The sequence below is a fragment of the Aethina tumida genome, chromosome 4 (assembly GCF_024364675.1).
Source record: "Aethina tumida isolate Nest 87 chromosome 4, icAetTumi1.1, whole genome shotgun sequence".
NCBI classification, from domain to species: domain Eukaryota; kingdom Metazoa; phylum Arthropoda; class Insecta; order Coleoptera; family Nitidulidae; genus Aethina; species Aethina tumida.
In genome coordinates this window covers 5252245-5272173 of record NC_065438.1, presented here as the reverse complement: position 1 = coordinate 5272173, position 19929 = coordinate 5252245, and the positions used below count along the sequence as shown (strand labels likewise).

At 30.7% G+C, this 19929-nt stretch overlaps 1 protein-coding gene across 3 annotated transcripts in view; it reads left to right on the top strand.

Annotated features, from left to right (window-relative positions):
* Positions 1-18554, top strand: part of LOC109603675 (homeobox protein aristaless-like) — a 158939-nt gene extending 140385 nt beyond the window's left edge. For all 3 annotated transcript variants that reach the window (XM_049966456.1, XM_049966454.1, XM_049966455.1), the window contains exon 5: positions 17649-18554. In XM_049966456.1, the coding sequence (XP_049822413.1) occupies positions 17649-18155 (507 nt within the window). In that variant the 3' untranslated portion in view covers positions 18156-18554. The remainder of the gene's footprint in view (positions 1-17648) is intronic.
* Positions 18555-19929: the final 1375 nt, after the last annotated feature.

Here is a 19929-nt window from a genome sequence, read left to right as displayed (position 1 = left end):
TAAATATTGAATTCTTAAAAATTACTAATAATTTCAATTATATGATATATATATATATATATATATATATAAATATTTCATTAAATTAAATTAATTTTTAAAAACTACTGATAATTTCAATTATGTGAAATTCAATATTTTTGTTTTTATTTTCATTTCAAATTAAATATTTTATTTTTTATAATTTAAATTAATTAAATTGATTTCAATTTACCATGACAACCATTTTGTAATAAGTCAGTTATTTAAACATCACCATTACTTTTTAACTCAAACTTTCCACTGGATAATTATTATTAATTAGTAATAAAATGGTTTATAATGACTTAACAGAAAGAGTTATTAAAATTAAAAAATAACGACTTGACAATTATTTTTATTGCCACAAAATTGCTGATTGAAAAAAAAATGTTGTTTAAGATAATAAGCGTGTTAACTGTTAAATTAATTGTTTTTATGGCTAGTTTTAAGCGGAGTTAGAATGGTATTAATTTTTATTGATTTTACTTGAAGACTTTAATAGTCGACGAAGCGACGAACTTTTTATTTAGATCGTGGGTATTAATTTAGGAGAGAGTCGAAACTTATTCAGTTAAAACGACAATACTAATAAAATTTTTCATATTTTTATTTAATTTTATAAAAATTAATGATTAATTAATTAAGTTAGTTTTTGATTAAAATGAAATGTCGTAACGACTTTTTTTATTTTGCATCAACTTTATACTTATCTGTAAGTTATTTATTATCTTATAAAAAACTTAATTGCGATATCTAATTGTATGTGCTACTTTAATTACAATTATTTATACGATATGAGGTTTTATAATAAACAACACGTGTTTGCCTAATGAAATTTTAATGGCATTATTGATTGCTTATTACAAAACGATCAATCGTCAATCCAGTTCCGCGAACCACAGCAATTCGCAAAAATTTAATTAACAATTAATTAATTCGCCGTTTTTTCTCACTCCCGAGTCCGACACAATGGCTCATGCAAATAAAACTTATAAACAATAAAAAACCGGGGAGTGCTAATAAGATTAAACGATCTCGGAGAGGTGTGATTCATGTGTTTGTTATTGCTAATAACACACCGAGATGAAATCCATCCGTGCATCATCCTTGGCCGGTGTCGGAACTAGAAAAATTTACGAGCGTGCGATAATTAACCACGAAATAAAAATTCAAATTAATCTGACCTTAGCGGTTACAAAACTAATTTATTATTTCAATTATTTTCGTTGTGTAATTGATTATAGTAATTTAATGTATTGCTCTTCGGTCCGAATGGAATAAAAAAAAATATCATAATTATTTTGTTTATTGCCGGCTTTTGTACTGTTATTTTAATTAAATGTGAGTAATCAAATTAAGTAAATGACTGTACAGCAGTTACCGTACAAGTATTTTCATCTTATTTTCAATTAAATCAAATAGCAGCCATGACTTATACTAATATTAATTGGACGATAATTACGAATTATACAGGAATTCGTCCGATATTTATTAGTGCCGTTACACATCATTTTGTTTATTTCCCTGACTGGCTGGCTGGCATCAACAGTAAACTTAATATCACCCATTTAAATCACAATTTAGTTAATACGTGTGTATTACACATTTAACGTGCATTAGACATTTTATGGTAAATTGTAACGCAGAGGGTATTTTAAAAATTAACTCCTACTGGAAACAAACGATTTTATTGTACACGTTTTAGCATAACATAATTGGATTACAAACGATTAAAATGTACTTAAGACAGAACAATGAGAACGTGTTGATCTTGAATCGTAACCTTCGTGGTTCCATTCGATGAACTTAAAGGAAGAAATGTCACCAATTTTAATTATAACATTCATTTGCTGATATAAACATTTAATTAGATAATTCCATTAATTAAAATGTAATTTAGATGTAATTAATTTAAAAAAAAAAATGACGCTAATTTATTTCATTGTTGTGTTTTCTGAGAGAAAATGAGCAAACAAGTTATTCTCTTGTTGGAGCTGGAAGGATGACTTGCTGAAAAAAATAAAAAATAAACCAGAAATTGTGTATAATGGTGTAAAAACATAAAATATTGATAAAAGTGGTCCTGAAGGCTTGTAAGATATTTAATACTACAGATTTATCAAAAAAGCGTAATAAAAACTAATTAAAGATACATTTGAGACATTAGATTATTTATCTTGAAATTATTTGTCATATTTATCAAATTCTTCTTGTCTCATCTCACCAAAAATTATGTATAATGACCAAATAGGGGAAGTGTTAAAGCATAAAATATTGATAAAAGTGGTCCTGAAGACTTGTAAGATATTTAATACCACAGATTTATCAAAAAAAACATAATAAAAACTAATTAATGGTACATTTAAGACATTAGATTATTTATCTTGAGTCCATTTCTTATATTTTTCAAATTCTTTTTGTGTCATCTCACCAAAAATTATATATAATGACCAAACAGTGGAGGTGTTAAAACATAAAATATTGACAAAAGTGGTCCTGAAGGCTTGTAAAATATTTAATACTACAGATTTATTAAAAGAACCTGATAAAAACTTATTAAAGGTACATTTAAGACATTAGATTATTTACCTTTAGTCTATTTGTCATATTTTTCAAATTCTTTTTGTCTCATCTTACCACAAATTATGTATAATGACCAAATAGGGGAGGTGTTAAAGCATAAAATATTGATAAAAGTAGTCCTTAAGGCTTGTAAGATATTTAATACTACAGATTTATCAAAAAATCTAATCAAAACTAATTAAAGGTACATTTAAGACATTAGATTATTTTTTCTTGAGTCTATTTGTCACATTTTTCAAAGTCTTTTTGTCTCATCTCACCACAAATTATGTATAATGACCAAATAGTGGAGGTGTTAAGACATAAAATATTGATAAAAGTGGTCCTGAAAGCTTGTAAGATATTTAATATTACAGATTTATCAAAAAAAAATCTAATAAAAGCTAAGTAAAGGTACATTTAAGGCATTAGATTATTTACCTTTAGTCTATTTGGCATATTTTTCAAATTCTTTTTGTCTCATCTTACCAAAACTTATGTATAATGGCCAAATAGTGGAGGTGTTAAAGCATAAAATATTGATAAAAGTAGTCCTGAAGGCTTGTAAGATATTTAATACTACACATTTATCAAAAAATCTAATCAAAACTAATTAAAGGTACATTTAAGACATTAGATTATTTATCTTGTGTCTATTTGTCACATTTTTCAAATTCTTTTTGTCTCATCTCACCAAAAATTATGTATAATGACTAAATAGAGGAAGTGTTAAAGCATAAAATATTGATAAAAATTAAAATTGAAGGTTCCTTTAAAGGAAACCACTTAAATATAGTGTCTGAAGGCAGAAACTCATCAAAATTGATAGAATAGAATTAGAAATTCCTTCTGAATTATAAAGACATTCTAAATTTGAATTTGTTTTCGGTGATGTGTCCATTAACTCCTTTGTCCTATCCAACGAACCATTAGGCAAGCATTTATGTTACAACGTCAATTTCCTTTGTACAAATGTCATGTAAAAGGGCCGAAACAGTAGTTTAGTCACAGTTTACCAGACAAACATGACTAATCAATTCCCCAATCGTAATTAACTCCATTGTCCAATAAACAATAGTTTTTTTTGGCACGAATTAAACAAACAAGCCGATAATTGTCGTTCAAAAAATCTGCATGACAGATCCGTGCACCGGAGCGTGTTGGCCATAAAGCGAGTAAAATCGATGAGAACACAAAATCCATAACGAGTTATGGAACAGCTTATTTTCGAACGATTGTCGGATTTCACGGTCGCATTGTTCAGTTTATAAAACTGACAAAGATCGTGGCACTGAATTAAATTGGAAAAAATCACCAACAATAGCTACCTGGCCTAATGATATCGTCTACCAATAATTGCCTCGGCGTTTTTGTGGGCCGGCGCAGGACCGTGTTGGCCTCCGGTTTATTCCGGACCTGTCCATCCGACAAACCGATCCAGAAAAGATGTTGCCCAATAAATAATCGCAATCCGTTTCAATTTAACAGTTTGAAATATACGCAGTTGTATAATTAAGTGTAATGAAAATTTCATAGAATTGTAAAGGAAGTGAGCAATTCAATTATAATTTCAATGCTTTCAATAATAATAATTTATTTGCACTCATGAGAACTGTTGGTTTACTAAGTAAGATGTAATTTAGCAACGATTTAGATTAGATCTTTGTAATTATCAGTTTGAAAAAAATATATTTTAATATTGCTCTTAATTAATATACTCAAAATGTTATGTGAATGTGCAATTAATAAATGTTGCTATAGAAAGTTAATTTCCACATAAATAAATGTGATAATTTACCGACAATTTTATTGTTTTAATAAGGAACAAAGTAATTAAAAGATTAAGTTTTTAAAATAAATAATATTTAAAAATATTTATATTAATTTTAATAATAATATCAAAAATATACCTTTTTGATGTATTAATACACATTAATATACTTATACTATTTATTTATCATAAATTATACTTTGAAGAAATCTTTCAGGCGACCTTGAAGAACAAATTCAGTTAAAAAATTATGTATTTTCTTAGGTTTTCATAGAAATATGAAGCCAGTACAATTCAAAGCCAAGAAACAGCTTTAATATTATTGAATTTTAATCAAAATATTTTTATATTACGAATATTTGTTTACTTTTCACGTGTACTCATTTAATTGATAATTTAGAATGTTTTTAATCCTTTGAAGAATTCTTTCAGAGAACCTTGAAAGACAAATTCAGTTAAAAAAATTATGTATTTTCTTAGGTTTTCATAGAAATATGAAGCCAGTACAATTCAAAGCCAAGAAACAGCTTTAATATTATTGAATGTTAATCAAAATATTTTCATATCAAGAGTATTTGTTTGTTTCACACAGGCACTATATTTAAGTGTTACTTTAGAATAGCTTGAAATCGTTTGAAGAAATCTTTCAAAGACAAATTCATTTAAGAGAATTGTAAATTTTCTTAGTCTTTCTTAGAAATATGAAGGTAGAACAATATTTTCATATCAATATTATTTGTTTATTTCACACAGGCACTATATTTAAGTGGTGATTTAGATTAACTGTTTGAATTTCTTAGAAATTATTCTATGAAATTAGAATTTTTTCATTAAATATTTGAAAAAAAAAAGGGAAAATAAATAATAAAATAAAATTGCTAAAAACAAATGACTAATTTGTACAATGAAAATTAATGAATTAAACAAGTTATATTATTATCTTATGATATTCCGACACTTCTTGTTTAGCTTTTGTAGCTGTTTTCAATTTTTTTGTGGCATGTTACAATTAATGGCTGAACTGAAACAGGAATTCTGATGTGTTTTACAACTTTCTCACAAACTCCCGTTGTAAATAAATGACTGCGAATGATGATGGAGCAAATTCGTCGGACTGGATCTGGTATAAATCTCGAATAACTCATCTTAATCGAATCCAGTATAGCTGTGATTCTATCGATGAAATTAATTGGCTGCCGTATACGCAGTGTTATTGTTGCCGACCCATTATACCTTTATCACGTTAGCATCGGTTTATTTAGACCGTGATTCGTTCGAATTTTTTCCCTTCCTCTCCTGCGTTCATCTCTGCGCAATCTTTTTTCTTTGTTTCAGCCCGTGTGTAATTACACGATATTTTTGTCGGTCATCGTCTTTTGAAATATAACCAGTAGTTAGCTGAAATTAATCGATCGGCTATAATTAAAAATTCTTTAATTATTATTAAACATGAAAAATTATGAAAAAGATTAATGACTCTTCGGTCGCTGCCAATGACAATGCAACCAGTTGAATGTAATTTGAACTAATCCAATCAGCGATCCATTTATGTGTGGTCTCAAAATGGATGTTTAATTATTCTTGCTGATGATAAATTTCAACGGACTGTCAGTCCATGTAATAAATTCCCATTTAACAGAAGCATTACACTTCTGATTTATTATTATCACCATAAAACTCTGTTATGTTAACTTTGATTTTTTCATTAACCCCATTCATTGAATAAGTGTGATTCCTGGAAACCAGGTAATTTACATACCTGGACGTATGGATTAATTAATTTTATGTAGGATTATATAAAAATATTGAATGTTCACTGTTCATTGAACAAGTGTAATTCCTAGAAATTAGGTAATTAACATACCTGGATGTATGGTTTATTTAATTTTAGTATTATTATAGGGTAATAGGTGCGTCTAGGTAAAATAATAGTATATAAAAACAAAAATTATCATTTAACATGCAACTTGCAATCTGCATTTACAACGAACAATTCAACAAACCAATTACCATGTCTTCACTAAGAGAAACCTCTTCATACAAAAGGCAGCGTTCCCCAAGTGGCCATAGGTCACACAAACGCATTTGCACTGATACCAGGAAAGATGTCGTTTCAGCCACCCTTAAGAACAGGGATCCTGTGACTGTTAACAAACCTAAATATTCAAAGAAACTAAGGGAAACCCTAACTAAATTGTTTGGTTCCTCATTCAGCGACGACGAGGAGCAACCGGTGGTTGCCCCAATTACCAAGGATGTCAAAAAAGACGTTAAACCTGCTTCAAGTAAGGTTTCAAGCAAACACGCTAGTTCGGAAGCTTCTAAGACCAAGGATGTTAAAAAAGAAGTTAAACCTGCTTCAAGTAAGGTTTCAAGCAAACACGCTAGTTCGGAAGCTTCTAAGACCAAGGATGTTAAAAAAGACGTTAAACCTGCTTCAAGTAAACACTCCAGCTCGGAAGCCTCTAAGACCAAGGATGTCAAAAAAGACGTTAAACCTGCTTCAAGTAAACAATCTAACTCGGAAGCCTCTAAGACCAAGGAGATCAAAAAAGACATTAAACCTGTTTCAAGTAAGGTTTCCAGCAAACACTCCAGCTCGGGAGCCTCTAAGACCAAGGAGATCAAAAAAGACATTAAACCTATTTCAAGTAAGGTTTCCAGCAAACATTCTAACTCGGAATCCTCTAAGACCAAGGATGTCAAAAAAGACGTTAAACCTGTTTCAAGTAAACAATCTAACTCTGAAGCCTCTAAGACCAAGGAGATCAAAAAAGACATTAAACCTGTTTCAAGTAAGGTTTCAAGCAAACAGTCTAGCTCTGAAGCTTCTAAGACCAAGGATGTCAAAAAAGACCATAAACCTGATTCAATTAAGGTACCTAGTAAGCAATCTAGTTTGGAAGGCTCTAAGACCAAGGATGTCAAAAAAGACGTTATATCTGTGGAAGCTTTTAAGACCAAGGAGGAGAATACTGCTAAATCATCTAGTAAGTCATCTAAGACCAAGGAGATCAAAAAACATTCAATAACTAAGGCCAAGGACCAATTGAAAAGAGAACAAAAGCTTAAAGCCAAACTGCTTCGTTTGTTTGGCTCTTTCAGTGACGATGAGGACACGTTACCATCGCAAATGATTACTGGTCCAAAAGTAGATAATGTATGTGCTCCAAATGACATATCGATGAATAGCAATATGGTAGAGGTAGATGTCCCCAAGGTGGAAGATCAACAATCCATCCATGACACGGATTATACATCAACCAAAGCAACTGATGTTCCACTGGTGATGGATGAAGGAGTGCCGACAGTAACTGGCACCGTCAATGTAACAGACAAGTTAGACCAACTAGTAACGGTTATAGAATCAATTAAAGAGGTGGATCACATGAATGTGGAAGAAGAAGTGTCTTCTCACATTTATTTAAGACAGACGGAGTCCGATAGATTATTTGGCTACATCTCATCCAGCGAAGATGAAGATGAGGATGAGGAAGATAAACATGTGTCGCCAACCGAAGTTGGAAGTTGTGAGGAAAATGTGCTTGTACCATCAACCAAAGTTGTGGATGTTCCGCCTCATCACACAAATGACGTAGCAGTATCAGTCTGTAAAGTGGATGTTCCACTCCATGTTACAAATGACGTAACAGTGTCAGTCTGTAAAGATGAAGGAGTACCTTCTCACATTGATTTCAGACAGACAGAGTCAGAAAGCCTATTTGGTTATATTTCCTCCAGCGAAGATGAGGATGATATACCCACTCCATCAACCAAAGTTGTAGATATTCCACCCACAACTGACAATAGGGAGGATGTATCGGGTTTGTCCGTCTGTAATGATGAAGGAGTGCCTTCTCATGTTGATATTCCATCCAATCACACAAGTAGTAATAAGGAGAATGATATATCAGATATCACAGATAAATATGAAGGGCCGCTTTCCTGGGCTGAGTATAGGAAGGTGGAGTCAGAAAGACTATTTGGCTACATCTCCTCCAGCGAAGATGAGGAGGATATGCCTAAGCCTCCAGCCAAAGTTGCAGATATTCCACTCCATCACACTAGTGGTAATAAGGATGAAGTACAAGGAGCACTTTCTTACAGTGAGTTCAGGAAAGCTGAGTCAATGAGACTATTTGGCTACATCTCATCTAGCGAAGATGAAGAGGAGGATATGCCTAAGCCACCAACCAAAGCTGTTGATATTCCGCCCCATCACACTAATGATAATAAGGTTGAACAAGGAGCACTTTCTTACAGTGAGTTCAGGAAGGCGGAGTCAGAGAGACTATTTGGCTACATCTCCTCCAGCGAAGAAGAGGATGATATGCCTATGCCTAAGCCATCAACCAAAGTTGTGGATATTCCAGTTGGCAATAAGGCGGAAGATGAAGACTCTTCATCAAGTGACTCATCTTCAAGTGAAGACTCTTCTTCAGATGAAGATTCATCTTCCAGTGAAGACTCATCTTCAGATGATGACTCATCTTCATCAAGTGAAGATGAAAGTGATGGTGAAATATACTTTTAATTTTTATTGTGATGTGAATTGTATATGAAAATGTGAAATATGTGAATAAAAATGTGTGAATATTAAAATAAATAAATAAGTACAAGTATATTTTTGATTTTTATTTTTCAATTAGATATACACAGACCATTTTAGATGATAGAATTATATAGGTTGCCTTCATAGAGTGGAAGAAATTTATGTAAATGACAATTCGATTCCGAGTGGCCACCAATGGCCCGGAGCCGGCCGCCTAATTATCATTTCGTGTTGAAGCTTTCGTAAATGATTTTTAGTGTAAACATGACGAATGCGCGACCGGCCCGACCGCACATACAAACACAGGGGCGGACCTAGAGCAAGGGCCACCTGCCGCGCCTGAAATTGGCTCAATGGATCCCCGTTGCGGGACACCCCGTCGCGCCCATTACAACAAACTAACATATTGTTTCAAATTTACGCGGCCCTTTTCATGCGCCCCAAATAATCAAGTGCCCGTCGTGATTTTTTAATTTAATTAAGCGTGCTAGTCGTTTTTTACTAATAAACGGGCACCGATGAGGTTTCGGTTTTTCTCACAGTGCCGGGAATATATTACGGGGGGGTTTTATGAACAATTATCCCCTTTGTAGCCTTTGTAGTTTATTAATTAATCATAATTTATTATGGGATGTTTTGCCGATTCGATCCATGGTTAGGTAAAAAAGTTGGAAAGCATGTAAATTAAGTTAATTTACATGAACAGTGCAATTTGACTTTATTAGGCGAAAGGATCTGGTTCTTGTACAACGGCTGTAACGACCTTTAATTTGCGACTCATCATGTAAACTCTATTAAGGGGGCAAAAAATGCGACCCAGATGAGGCTTAAATAAATTAATTAACGGCTTCGTTGCAAAAGATTTAATGGCAGAACTGGGCTTATTTATTATCTTAAAATGTTTAGCAATTTTAATTATTTTTTGTATTACATTGTTTAATTAAATTTTAGGTGTTTTTATTAATAAATATAAGTAAAATTAAATTAATTGAATCAATTTATTTAAATTTAAAAAACATTTTTTTATTTAAAAAGATTATTAAAACTGTTGTTTAACACTTAAAACATAAAAATATTTAATTTATTTTATGTTTTTAAATCGTTCTAACATTTTTATAAATTTTTATCCCTCAGGATCTAGTCAAACTTTTTAATAAAGTGTCACAAATAATTAAGTATAATTGAAATTACATCTTAAACATTAAAATTACTTTGAAACTTTCAGATTTTGTTACTTTTAACTGAAAGTTTTTTGTAATTTATGTTTTTACGAGGACATTATTTACTTGTAAATTTAAAATAATTATATGAAACTGTCTTATTTTTATTTATTTTTATGTTGTTTTAATTGTTTTAACATTGTTTCCAATTTTTATCACTTTTCATCTAATCAGACTTCTGAAAAGTTTCAGTAATAGATTATTTAAAGAATCTTCTTCAATTCATTTGGACAAAAAATTAAGTATAATTTTTATTACATGTGAAACATTAAAATTACTTTAAAACTTTCAGGTTTTGATACTTCTAACTGAAAGTTTTATGTAATTTTTGTTTTTACGAAGACATTATTTCTTTGTAAATTTAAAATAATTATATTCAACTGTATTATTTTTATTTATTTTTATGTTTTTTGATTGTTTTAACATTTTTTCAAATTTTTATCACTTTTAATCTAACCAGACTCCCGAAAAATTTCAGTAATAGATTATTTAAAGTATCTTCTTCAATTCATTTGGACAAAAAATTAAGTGAAACATTAAAATTACTTTAAAACTTTCAGGTTTTGATACTTCTAACTGAAAATTTTATGTAATTTTTGTTTTTACGAGAACATTATTTCTTTGTAAATTTAAAATACTTATATGAAATTGTCTTATTTTTATTTATTTTTATGTTCTTTTAATTGTTCAGACTTCTGAAAAGTTTCAGTAATAGGTTATTTAAAATATCTTCTTCAATTCATTTAAACAAAAAATTAAGTATAATTTAAATTACATGTGCAACATTAAAATTACTTTGAAACTTTCAGGTTTTGATACTTCTAACTGAAAGTTTTATCTAATTTATGTTTTTATGAGGACATTATTTCTTTGTAAATTTAAAATACTTATATGAAATTGTCTTATTTTTATTTATTTTCATGTTTTTTTAATTGTTTTAACATTATTTCAAATTTTTATCACATTTAATCTAATCAGACTTCTGAAAAGTTTCAGAAATAGGTTATTTAAAATATATTCTTCAGTTAATTTGAATAAAAATTTAAGTATAATTTAAATTACATGTGCAACATTAAAATAACTTTGAAACTTTCAGATTTTGATACTTCTAACTCAAAGTTTTATGTAATTTATGCTTTAACGAGGACATTATTTCTTTGTAAATTTAAAATAATTATATGAAAGTGTCTTATTTTTATTTATTTTTATGTTTTTTTATTTGTTTTAATATATTTTTGAATTTTTATCACATTTAATCTAATCAGACTTCTGAAAAGTTTCAGTAATAGATTATTTAAAATATCTTCTTCAGTTCATTTTAACAAAAAATTAAGTATAATTTAAATTACATGTGAAACATTAAAAGTACTTTGAAACTTTCAGGTTTTGATACTTCTAACTGAAAATTTTATGTAATTTTTGTTTTTACGAGGACATTATTTCTTTGTAAATTTGTAATAATTAGATAAAACTCTTCCATTTTTAATTATTTTTAAGTTTTTAAATTGTTTTATCACTTTTAATTTAAACAGACTTCTGAAAAGTTTCAGAAGATGAACAAAAACATGAAAAAAAAATATATAGTTAAGCCTCTTTATTTATTATATATAAATATTGTTTATATATTTTATTGAAAACCACCCTAAGCAGCATATTTTCTTTTGTAATTTTCAACCATTACCAATATTAACAACTAATCCAATCCTGTTAGTTTAGTTTTATGTCCCCCTATGCGGGCTGAGCCTTTAAGAATGAACGTAAAGCTGCAAAACTTTTTAATTGCGGCTTACTTTAATTTTATTATGTTATAAAACCGCCATTATCGATAAATCGCAATTAATATATATAGCTGTCAATTAAAATACAAAGTTCATGCGGCAGCATAAATACGAATTTAGTGCGTATTTTATTTAATTTTTTTTTACGGCGGTTTATTTAGATCAAATCGTTAATTTCGTGGTTTATATGTAGGCAAGTTTTACTGCTCATAATTAATTCGGTGGGTCTTGGTCGTTTTTCGAAGTTTCTGGGCACCTGCCCCCTGTTTAGTTTTTTGTTACTGTTTAACCTGTCAATTAGAAAACGATACCATCGGTAAATTTGTTGGTAAACATGGTAATCTCAATGAACAAAACAAAAGGACATACTATTTAATAATTAGATGTTAATTGTGCAGGCCTAATGCCCTAATTGGTCACATTTTGAGTTCATATATCATATTTTATGATAATTATAGAGGCTAATTAACTGGTTAATATTTTTATAATAAAAGGAAACGAATGATTAAAATGTCCAGGTGAACCATAAAGTGTTTATGCGGGTTTGCCAACGTATTATTATTTATTATTAAATTATAACCTACGCGAAATGTTCATTCATGAGCGACTGCAGCAATTATTTTATAAGAGCAAAACAGTTTTAACTTGATATTATAACACCACACCCATATTTGATACGTTAGTAAAATTTAGTGTTTTAAATCGGCAGTGGCGTAGGCTCAGCCTGAAACTTACTGGGCCTGCTTCAGTGCTTCAGTTCCTGCAGCTGAAAAAAAAAATTGTTTGCCTACGATTTACCGTAAAATACTTGAGTTAACTGAAGGTGCACGCAATGGGGTAATTGTATGTAGATTATTCAAGAAGTAGCTGAGGTGACGAGTAGACTATGCTAATTACATACTATAAAGTTTCAGGCTATAATTTTATATCAAAAGTCGCCTTTGAAAAGGTGTGCATCCTGAACAATGAAGAATATCAGCAGGGCATTATGTAAAAAACACAATTTAATCGATATTTAATAAAAACTAAAGTATGTGGTACCAGCATAATACATTAAACGTTATTAATATTAATTAATTTGCGGGAACTGTAATTTATTTATTGGCCGATCAATGCAATAAGATGCGGCCCAAGAATTCCGGAAACGTTCCGTATTTATGATGTGTGCGTTAACCCTTATCTCGTTAATGTAAATTACAGCTGTCGAAAAACATCCATCACGTTCAGAGTCAGATTTGGAGCAACATTAATTATGGCCGGTCTAAAAAACCATTTTCATGCCTAATTATGGGATTTTCGGTCGATCAATATGCGTCCGGATTATTAATAAACAAATTTTACAGTCGGTAAACGTTACGTGTGACTTACACTTAATGTTTCTAAGGGGAAAATCGTTACTCGACCGAATAATAATAATAATAATATAATACGAAAATGAAGTGTAATGAAATGTGAAGATAATGTGTAAAAACGGAGTAAAAACTGCGATCGCATATGGCGTTATTTATTTTTATTGAAATGGACATTACAAAAACAGCAGGACAGGCATCCAGTACACGCTATCCGTTCCGAGAAAAATGCCTTACCTCGTATTGGTCGTTGACATGCACGGCTATGTTTTATTAATAATTTCTCGAAAAACAATTTTCTAGCGAGCTGACATCTTTTTTTTTACGCGTTGTAATGATGCTGGATGTCGTTTACACTAATTGGTACTTGGCAAAAATTATCTTCCCGACATTTTTTCCGGCTCTAATGAAGTAGTGAGACAACCAAACATCTCTGGGTTTTTTCACAAAATGAGTATTACACTAATCAGACATCAGACACTCTGATGGATGAGAAGAACTAAATAAATCAGAATTAGAATGTGTTTGCATAGAAGAAAATCATCCTCTACATATTTAAATTTAATGCATAGAATATTTCGTTGGGTTTTAATTCTTTTACCCATTTAATGATGCTGGATGTCATTTATACTTATTGTTACATGGTAATATTATCACCCCAACATTATTGCAACCACTGATGAAGAAGTGACATAACCAAACCTCTCCATGTTTTATATAAATTGAGAATTATACTAATTACGAATATTTTTCCTGTATTCTGAAGATTCCCTCCATGATATTAGTTGAAAAATGAATCCATTATATTTAAATATACACGTAAATATCGACAGTTCAGCCATATTTGAACATATCCAGATTTAAAACTAGTTTCAGTGATTTGGTTAAGACAAGACATATCCAATGATATTTGGCCTCTGAGTTTGTAAGAAATAAAACAAAACAAAACGTTTCCTTGCCATTGTTTCGATGTTAAATTATCAACTGACTTTTGTCGCTACAGCAAATCTTTACTGGCTACCAGTGGTGTTAAAATATCTGGTAAACGTCAGCCAAATATGTTGGTAACCTTTTAGTGTTGATGTTGCCAATGTTGACTCGCAAAAACTTTCTGTAACAAACATTCACAAGGACACTACCCAACTCAGAGAATGTGATGATCGAGTAGAACTAAATAAATCAGAATTAGAATGTGTTTGCATAGAAGAAAATCATCCTCTACATATTTAAATTTAATGCATAGAATATTTCGTTGGGTTTTAATTATTTTATCCATTTAATGATGCTGGATGTTATTTATACTTATTGATACATGGTAATATTATCACTCCAACATTATTTCAACCACTAATGAAGATGTGAAACAATCAAATTTCTGCAGTTTTTATATAAATTGAGAATTATACTAATTACGACTATTTTTCCTATATTCTGAAGATTCCCTCCATGATATTAGTTGAAAAATGAATCCACTATATTTAAATATACATGTAAATATCTACAGTTCAGCCATATTTGAACATATCCAGATTTAAAACTACTTTCAGTGATTTGGTTAAGACAAGACATATCCAATGATATTTGGCCTCTGAGTTTGTAAGAAATAAAACAAAACAAAACATTTCCTTGCCATTGTTTCGATGTTAAATTATCAACTGACTTTTGTCGCTACAGCAAATCTTTACTGGCTACCAGTGGTGTTAAAATATCTGGTAAACGTCAGCCAAATATGTTGGTAACCTTTTAGTGTTGATGTTGCCAATGTTGACTCGCAAAAACTTTCTGTAACAAACATTCACAAGGACACTACCCAACTCAGAGAGTGTGATGATCGAGTAGAACTAAATAAATCAGAATTAGAATGTGTTTGCATAGAAGAAAATCATCCTCTACATATTTAAATTTAATGCATAGAATATTTCGTTGGGTTTTAATTTTTTATCCATTTAATGATGCTGGATGTTATTTATACTTATTGATACATGGTAATATTATCACTCCAACATTATTTCAACCACTAATGAAGATGTGAAACAATCAAATTTCTCCAGTTTTTATATAAATTGAGAATTATACTAATTACGACTATTTTTCCTGTATTCTGAAGATTCCCTCCATGATATTAGTTGAAAAATGAATCCACTATATTTAAATATACATGTAAATATCTACAGTTCAGCCATATTTGAACATATCCAGATTTAAAACTACTTTCAGTGATTTGGTTAAGACAAGACATATCCAATGATATTTGGCCTCTGAGTTTGTAAGAAATAAAACAAAACAAAACATTTCCTTGCCATTGTTTCGATGTTAAATTATCAACTGACTTTTGTCGCTACAGCAAATCTTTACTGGCTACCAGTGGTGTTAAAATATCTGGTAAACGTCAGCCAAATATGTTGGTAACCTTTTAGTGTTGATGTTGCCAATGTTGACTCGCAAAAACTTTCTGTAACAAACATTCACAAGGACACTAACCAACTCAGAGAGTGTGATGATCGAGTAGAACTAAATAAATCAGAATTAGAATGTGTTTGCATAGAAGAAAATCATCCTCTACATATTTAAATTTAATGCATAGAATATTTCGTTGGGTTTTAATTATTTTATCCATTTAATGATGCTGGATGTCATTTATACTTATTGATACATGGTAATATTATCACTCCAACATTATTTCAACCACTAATGAAGATGTGAAACAATCAAATTTCTCCAGTTTTTATATAAATTGAGAATTATACTAATTACGACTATTTTTCCTGTATTCTGAAGATTCCCTCCATGATATTAGTTGAAAAATGAATCCACTATATTTAAATATACATGTAAATATCTACAGTTCAGCCATATTTGAACATATCCAGATTTAAAACTACTTTCAGTGATTTGGTTAAGACAAGACATATCCAATGATATTTGGCCTCTGAGTTTGTAAGAAATAAAACAAAACAAAACATTTCCTTGTCATTGTTTCGATGTTAAATTATCAACTGACTTTTGTCGCTACAGCAAATCTTTACTGGCTACCAGTGGTGTTAAAATATCTGGTAAACGTCAGCCAAATATGTTGGTAACCTTTTAGTGTTGATGTTGCCAATGTTGACTCGCAAAAACTTTCTGTAACAAACATTCACAAGGACACTACCCAACTCAGAGAGTGTGATGATCGAGTAGAACTAAATAAATCAGAATTAGAATGGAATTGCATGGAAGAAAATCATTCTCTACATATTTAAATTTAATGCACAGAATATTTCGTTGGGTTTTAATTCTTTTACCCATTTAATGATGCTGAATGTCATTTATACTTATTGTTACATGGTAATATTATCACCCCAACATTATTTCAACCACTGATGAAGAAATGAGACAACCAAACCTCTCCATTTTTTATATAAATTGAGAATTATACTAATTACGAATATTTTTCCTATATTCTGAAGATTCCCTCCATGATATTAGTTGAAAAATGAATCCATTATATTTAAATATACATGTAAATATCGACAGTTCAGCCATTTTTGAACATATCCAGATTTAAAACTAGTTTCAGTGATTTGGTTAAGACAAGGCATATCTAATCATATTTGGCCTTTAAATTTGTAAGAAATAAAACAAATTAAAACATTTCCTTGCCATTGTTTCGATGTAAAATTGTCAATTGACTTTTGTCGCTACAGCAAATATTTACTGGATATCAGTGGTGTTAGAATATCTGGTAAACGTCAGCCAAATATGTTGGTAACCTTTTAGTGTTGATCATGCCAATGTTGACTGGCAAAAACTTTCTGTAACAAACATTCACAAGGATTCTACCCAACTCAGAGAGTGTGATGATCGAGGAGAACAAAATAAATCAGAATTAGAATGTATTTGCATAGAAGAAAATCATCCTCTACATATTTAAATTTAATGCACAGAATATTTCGTTGGGTTTTAATTCTTTTACCCATTTAATGATGCTGGATGTCATTTAAACTTATTGTTACATGGTAATATTATCACCCCAACATTATTTCAACCACTAATGAAGAAGTAAGACAACCAAACTTCTCAATGTTTTATATAAATTGATAATTATACTAATTACGAATATTTTTTCTGTATTCTGGTGATTCTCTCCATGATATTAGTTAAAAAATGAATCTATTATATTGAAATATATAAGTAAATATCGACAGTTCAGCCATATTTGAACATATCCAGATTTAAAACTAGTTTCAGTGATTTAGTTAAGACAAGGCATATCTAATCATATTTGGCCTCTGAGTTTGTAAGAAATAAAACGAAACAAAATATTTCTACTAAAGAATGTCTTATTTTAAATGATTATTCTTCAAGTCTAAATGTTATCAAGACAAATTCTCAAACGACTCATCTTTGTTCCAGGTGTGGTTCCAAAACAGGAGGGCCAAATGGAGGAAGCAAGAGAAAGTGGGACCGACCGGCCACCCGTACAACCCCTACCTGAACCCGTCCGCGGCCGGGCCGACGCCCTCCGTCGTGCCGCCCTCACTCCCGAACCCCTTCAACCTGCCGTTCGGCCTGCGGAAACCGTTCGACTCGCTACCGTTCCGGTATCCGCCGCACGTGTTGCCCAGCTACCTGCCGTCGCCGCCGCCCTATCACCGCGGCGGGCCGCCGCTCCTGCCGCCGTCCGTCAGCCTCTATCCGTCGGCCAGCAGCTTCCAATCGTTGCTGGCCAACATTTCGGCCGCGCAGAGGCCGAAGCAGGAGTTCACGGCCTCGCCGCCGCTCTCTCCCGGCTCGTCGACGGCCGTGACGCCGCCCGACGTCGACAGGAGGAGCAACAGCATAGCGTCGCTGAGGCTGAAGGCCAGGGAGCACGAGTTGAGATTGGAGATGCTGCGGCAGAACGGTGATCTTATCAGTTAATTTGTGATGTTAGTGCTAGCTTTTATTGTCTTCTAAGCACTCGGGATGACATAAAATATGTACTCTGCAAGAAATTTGTATTATCTACAAATAACCGGTGTTGACTTCGTGAGTATGTTCACTTTGAGAGTATGTTTTTTCTGACGTTCTCTAGCTGCATGAGTATTAACGCAGAAAACCTTTTTATATACATTATACTGTAAATATTATAAATAGTTGACGAAACAATGTTCTTAGCTGAATTTTCTTTAGGTTCTAAGAAATAGTATTGTAGTGTTTTAGAGTTTTTAAAAAAATATGTGCTGCAATATTTATTAATTAAATAATTGTGAAATTGTTAACGAATCCGTCCTAATGTGTACTTAAAATACGAATAAATAAATATTTTATAAGATTCAATCATGTATTTTTTACTGTATGACAGAATAAAAAGGTAAGTAAGATTCCATCAAGGAATTATTATTTTAAAAAGATTCAACCTTAAATACAGTGGTAGAAAAGAGTAAGGAATATTTTTAAAAATTTGTTTTTTACCCCTGTGATTTTTCAATCGTCTTTTTACTGCATGACAGGATAAGAAATAATTTAATTTCCAAGTAAAAATAAACAGGTAAGTAAAATTACATCAAGGAATTATTATTTTAAAAAGATTATAACTTAAATACAGTGGTGGAAAAAAGTAAGGAATATTTTTACAAATTTGTTTTTTATCCCTTGAGATTTTTCAACCACCAATGTGACGTGGCAAAAACATTAAATATTACTCAGAGTGCTGTTTCGAAGATTTTGTGTAAATTCAGCATTCAATATGGTGTTTGAACTAAACGAGAGTTTCTTCAAACCACACAGGAGGAGTGGCAACAAATTCCTGTTGGCACATTGCAAAGACTGAAGTGGCAAAAAGTGATAGAAGTCGAAGGTTACCCCATAAAATACTGAATTATTTGAGTTATATTTAATTTTTTATGAATATTAATAAAATATCCCACACTCTTTCTCAGACCAAATTGTTTTTTTTATTACAAACTTATGAAAATAATGATCATTGTGATTAATGGACCGATCTTGCAGTAAATTAGATTTGTTCAGATCTGCAACAGATTAAGAAAACCATTAAGTAACATTTGTAACAAGTAAATAAATATTCCATATTTTTTTCCACCACTGTAATATATATTTATTACAATCTGACATTAATTATGAAATATAGTGAAGATTATTGGTGTTTTAATATATAATTTTAATTTTTAATCTGCAACCACCTGATTAAACGTGTTAAATCATTATTATAAAACTATTTGACATATTATAAGTGGAAATGATTTTTTTAAATGGCTATTTAATCGATTAAACCAGTTGCAAGATTTGCAATTTATTTCTGACATAAAACCATATTATTTACCGTTTTGCCCCGATATCCCACACGTATATAAAAAAATAATTGAGTATAATTGAAATTCGCAATTTTCAGCTAATTATAAACCATGTGCTCAATGAACTAATGAAAATTATATATTAAAATAAATCGTTTTTGTTCAAAGTAAATTGGTTATTTAACATTTCAATTGACTGAATCATGGCGGAGTTTATTAATAATAGCATGTAAGAAAAATAATAATTATATTTACTTAAATAATAACAGTTTACGGTAAGTATGGAAATGAATGCAAATTGAATTTACAAGTTTAAGGTAATAATTTTGAAATGTACGTAACGTATTTTAATTCAGTAGGAATAAATTGATGCGGAATTAAAAATTAACGAGTCACAAAGT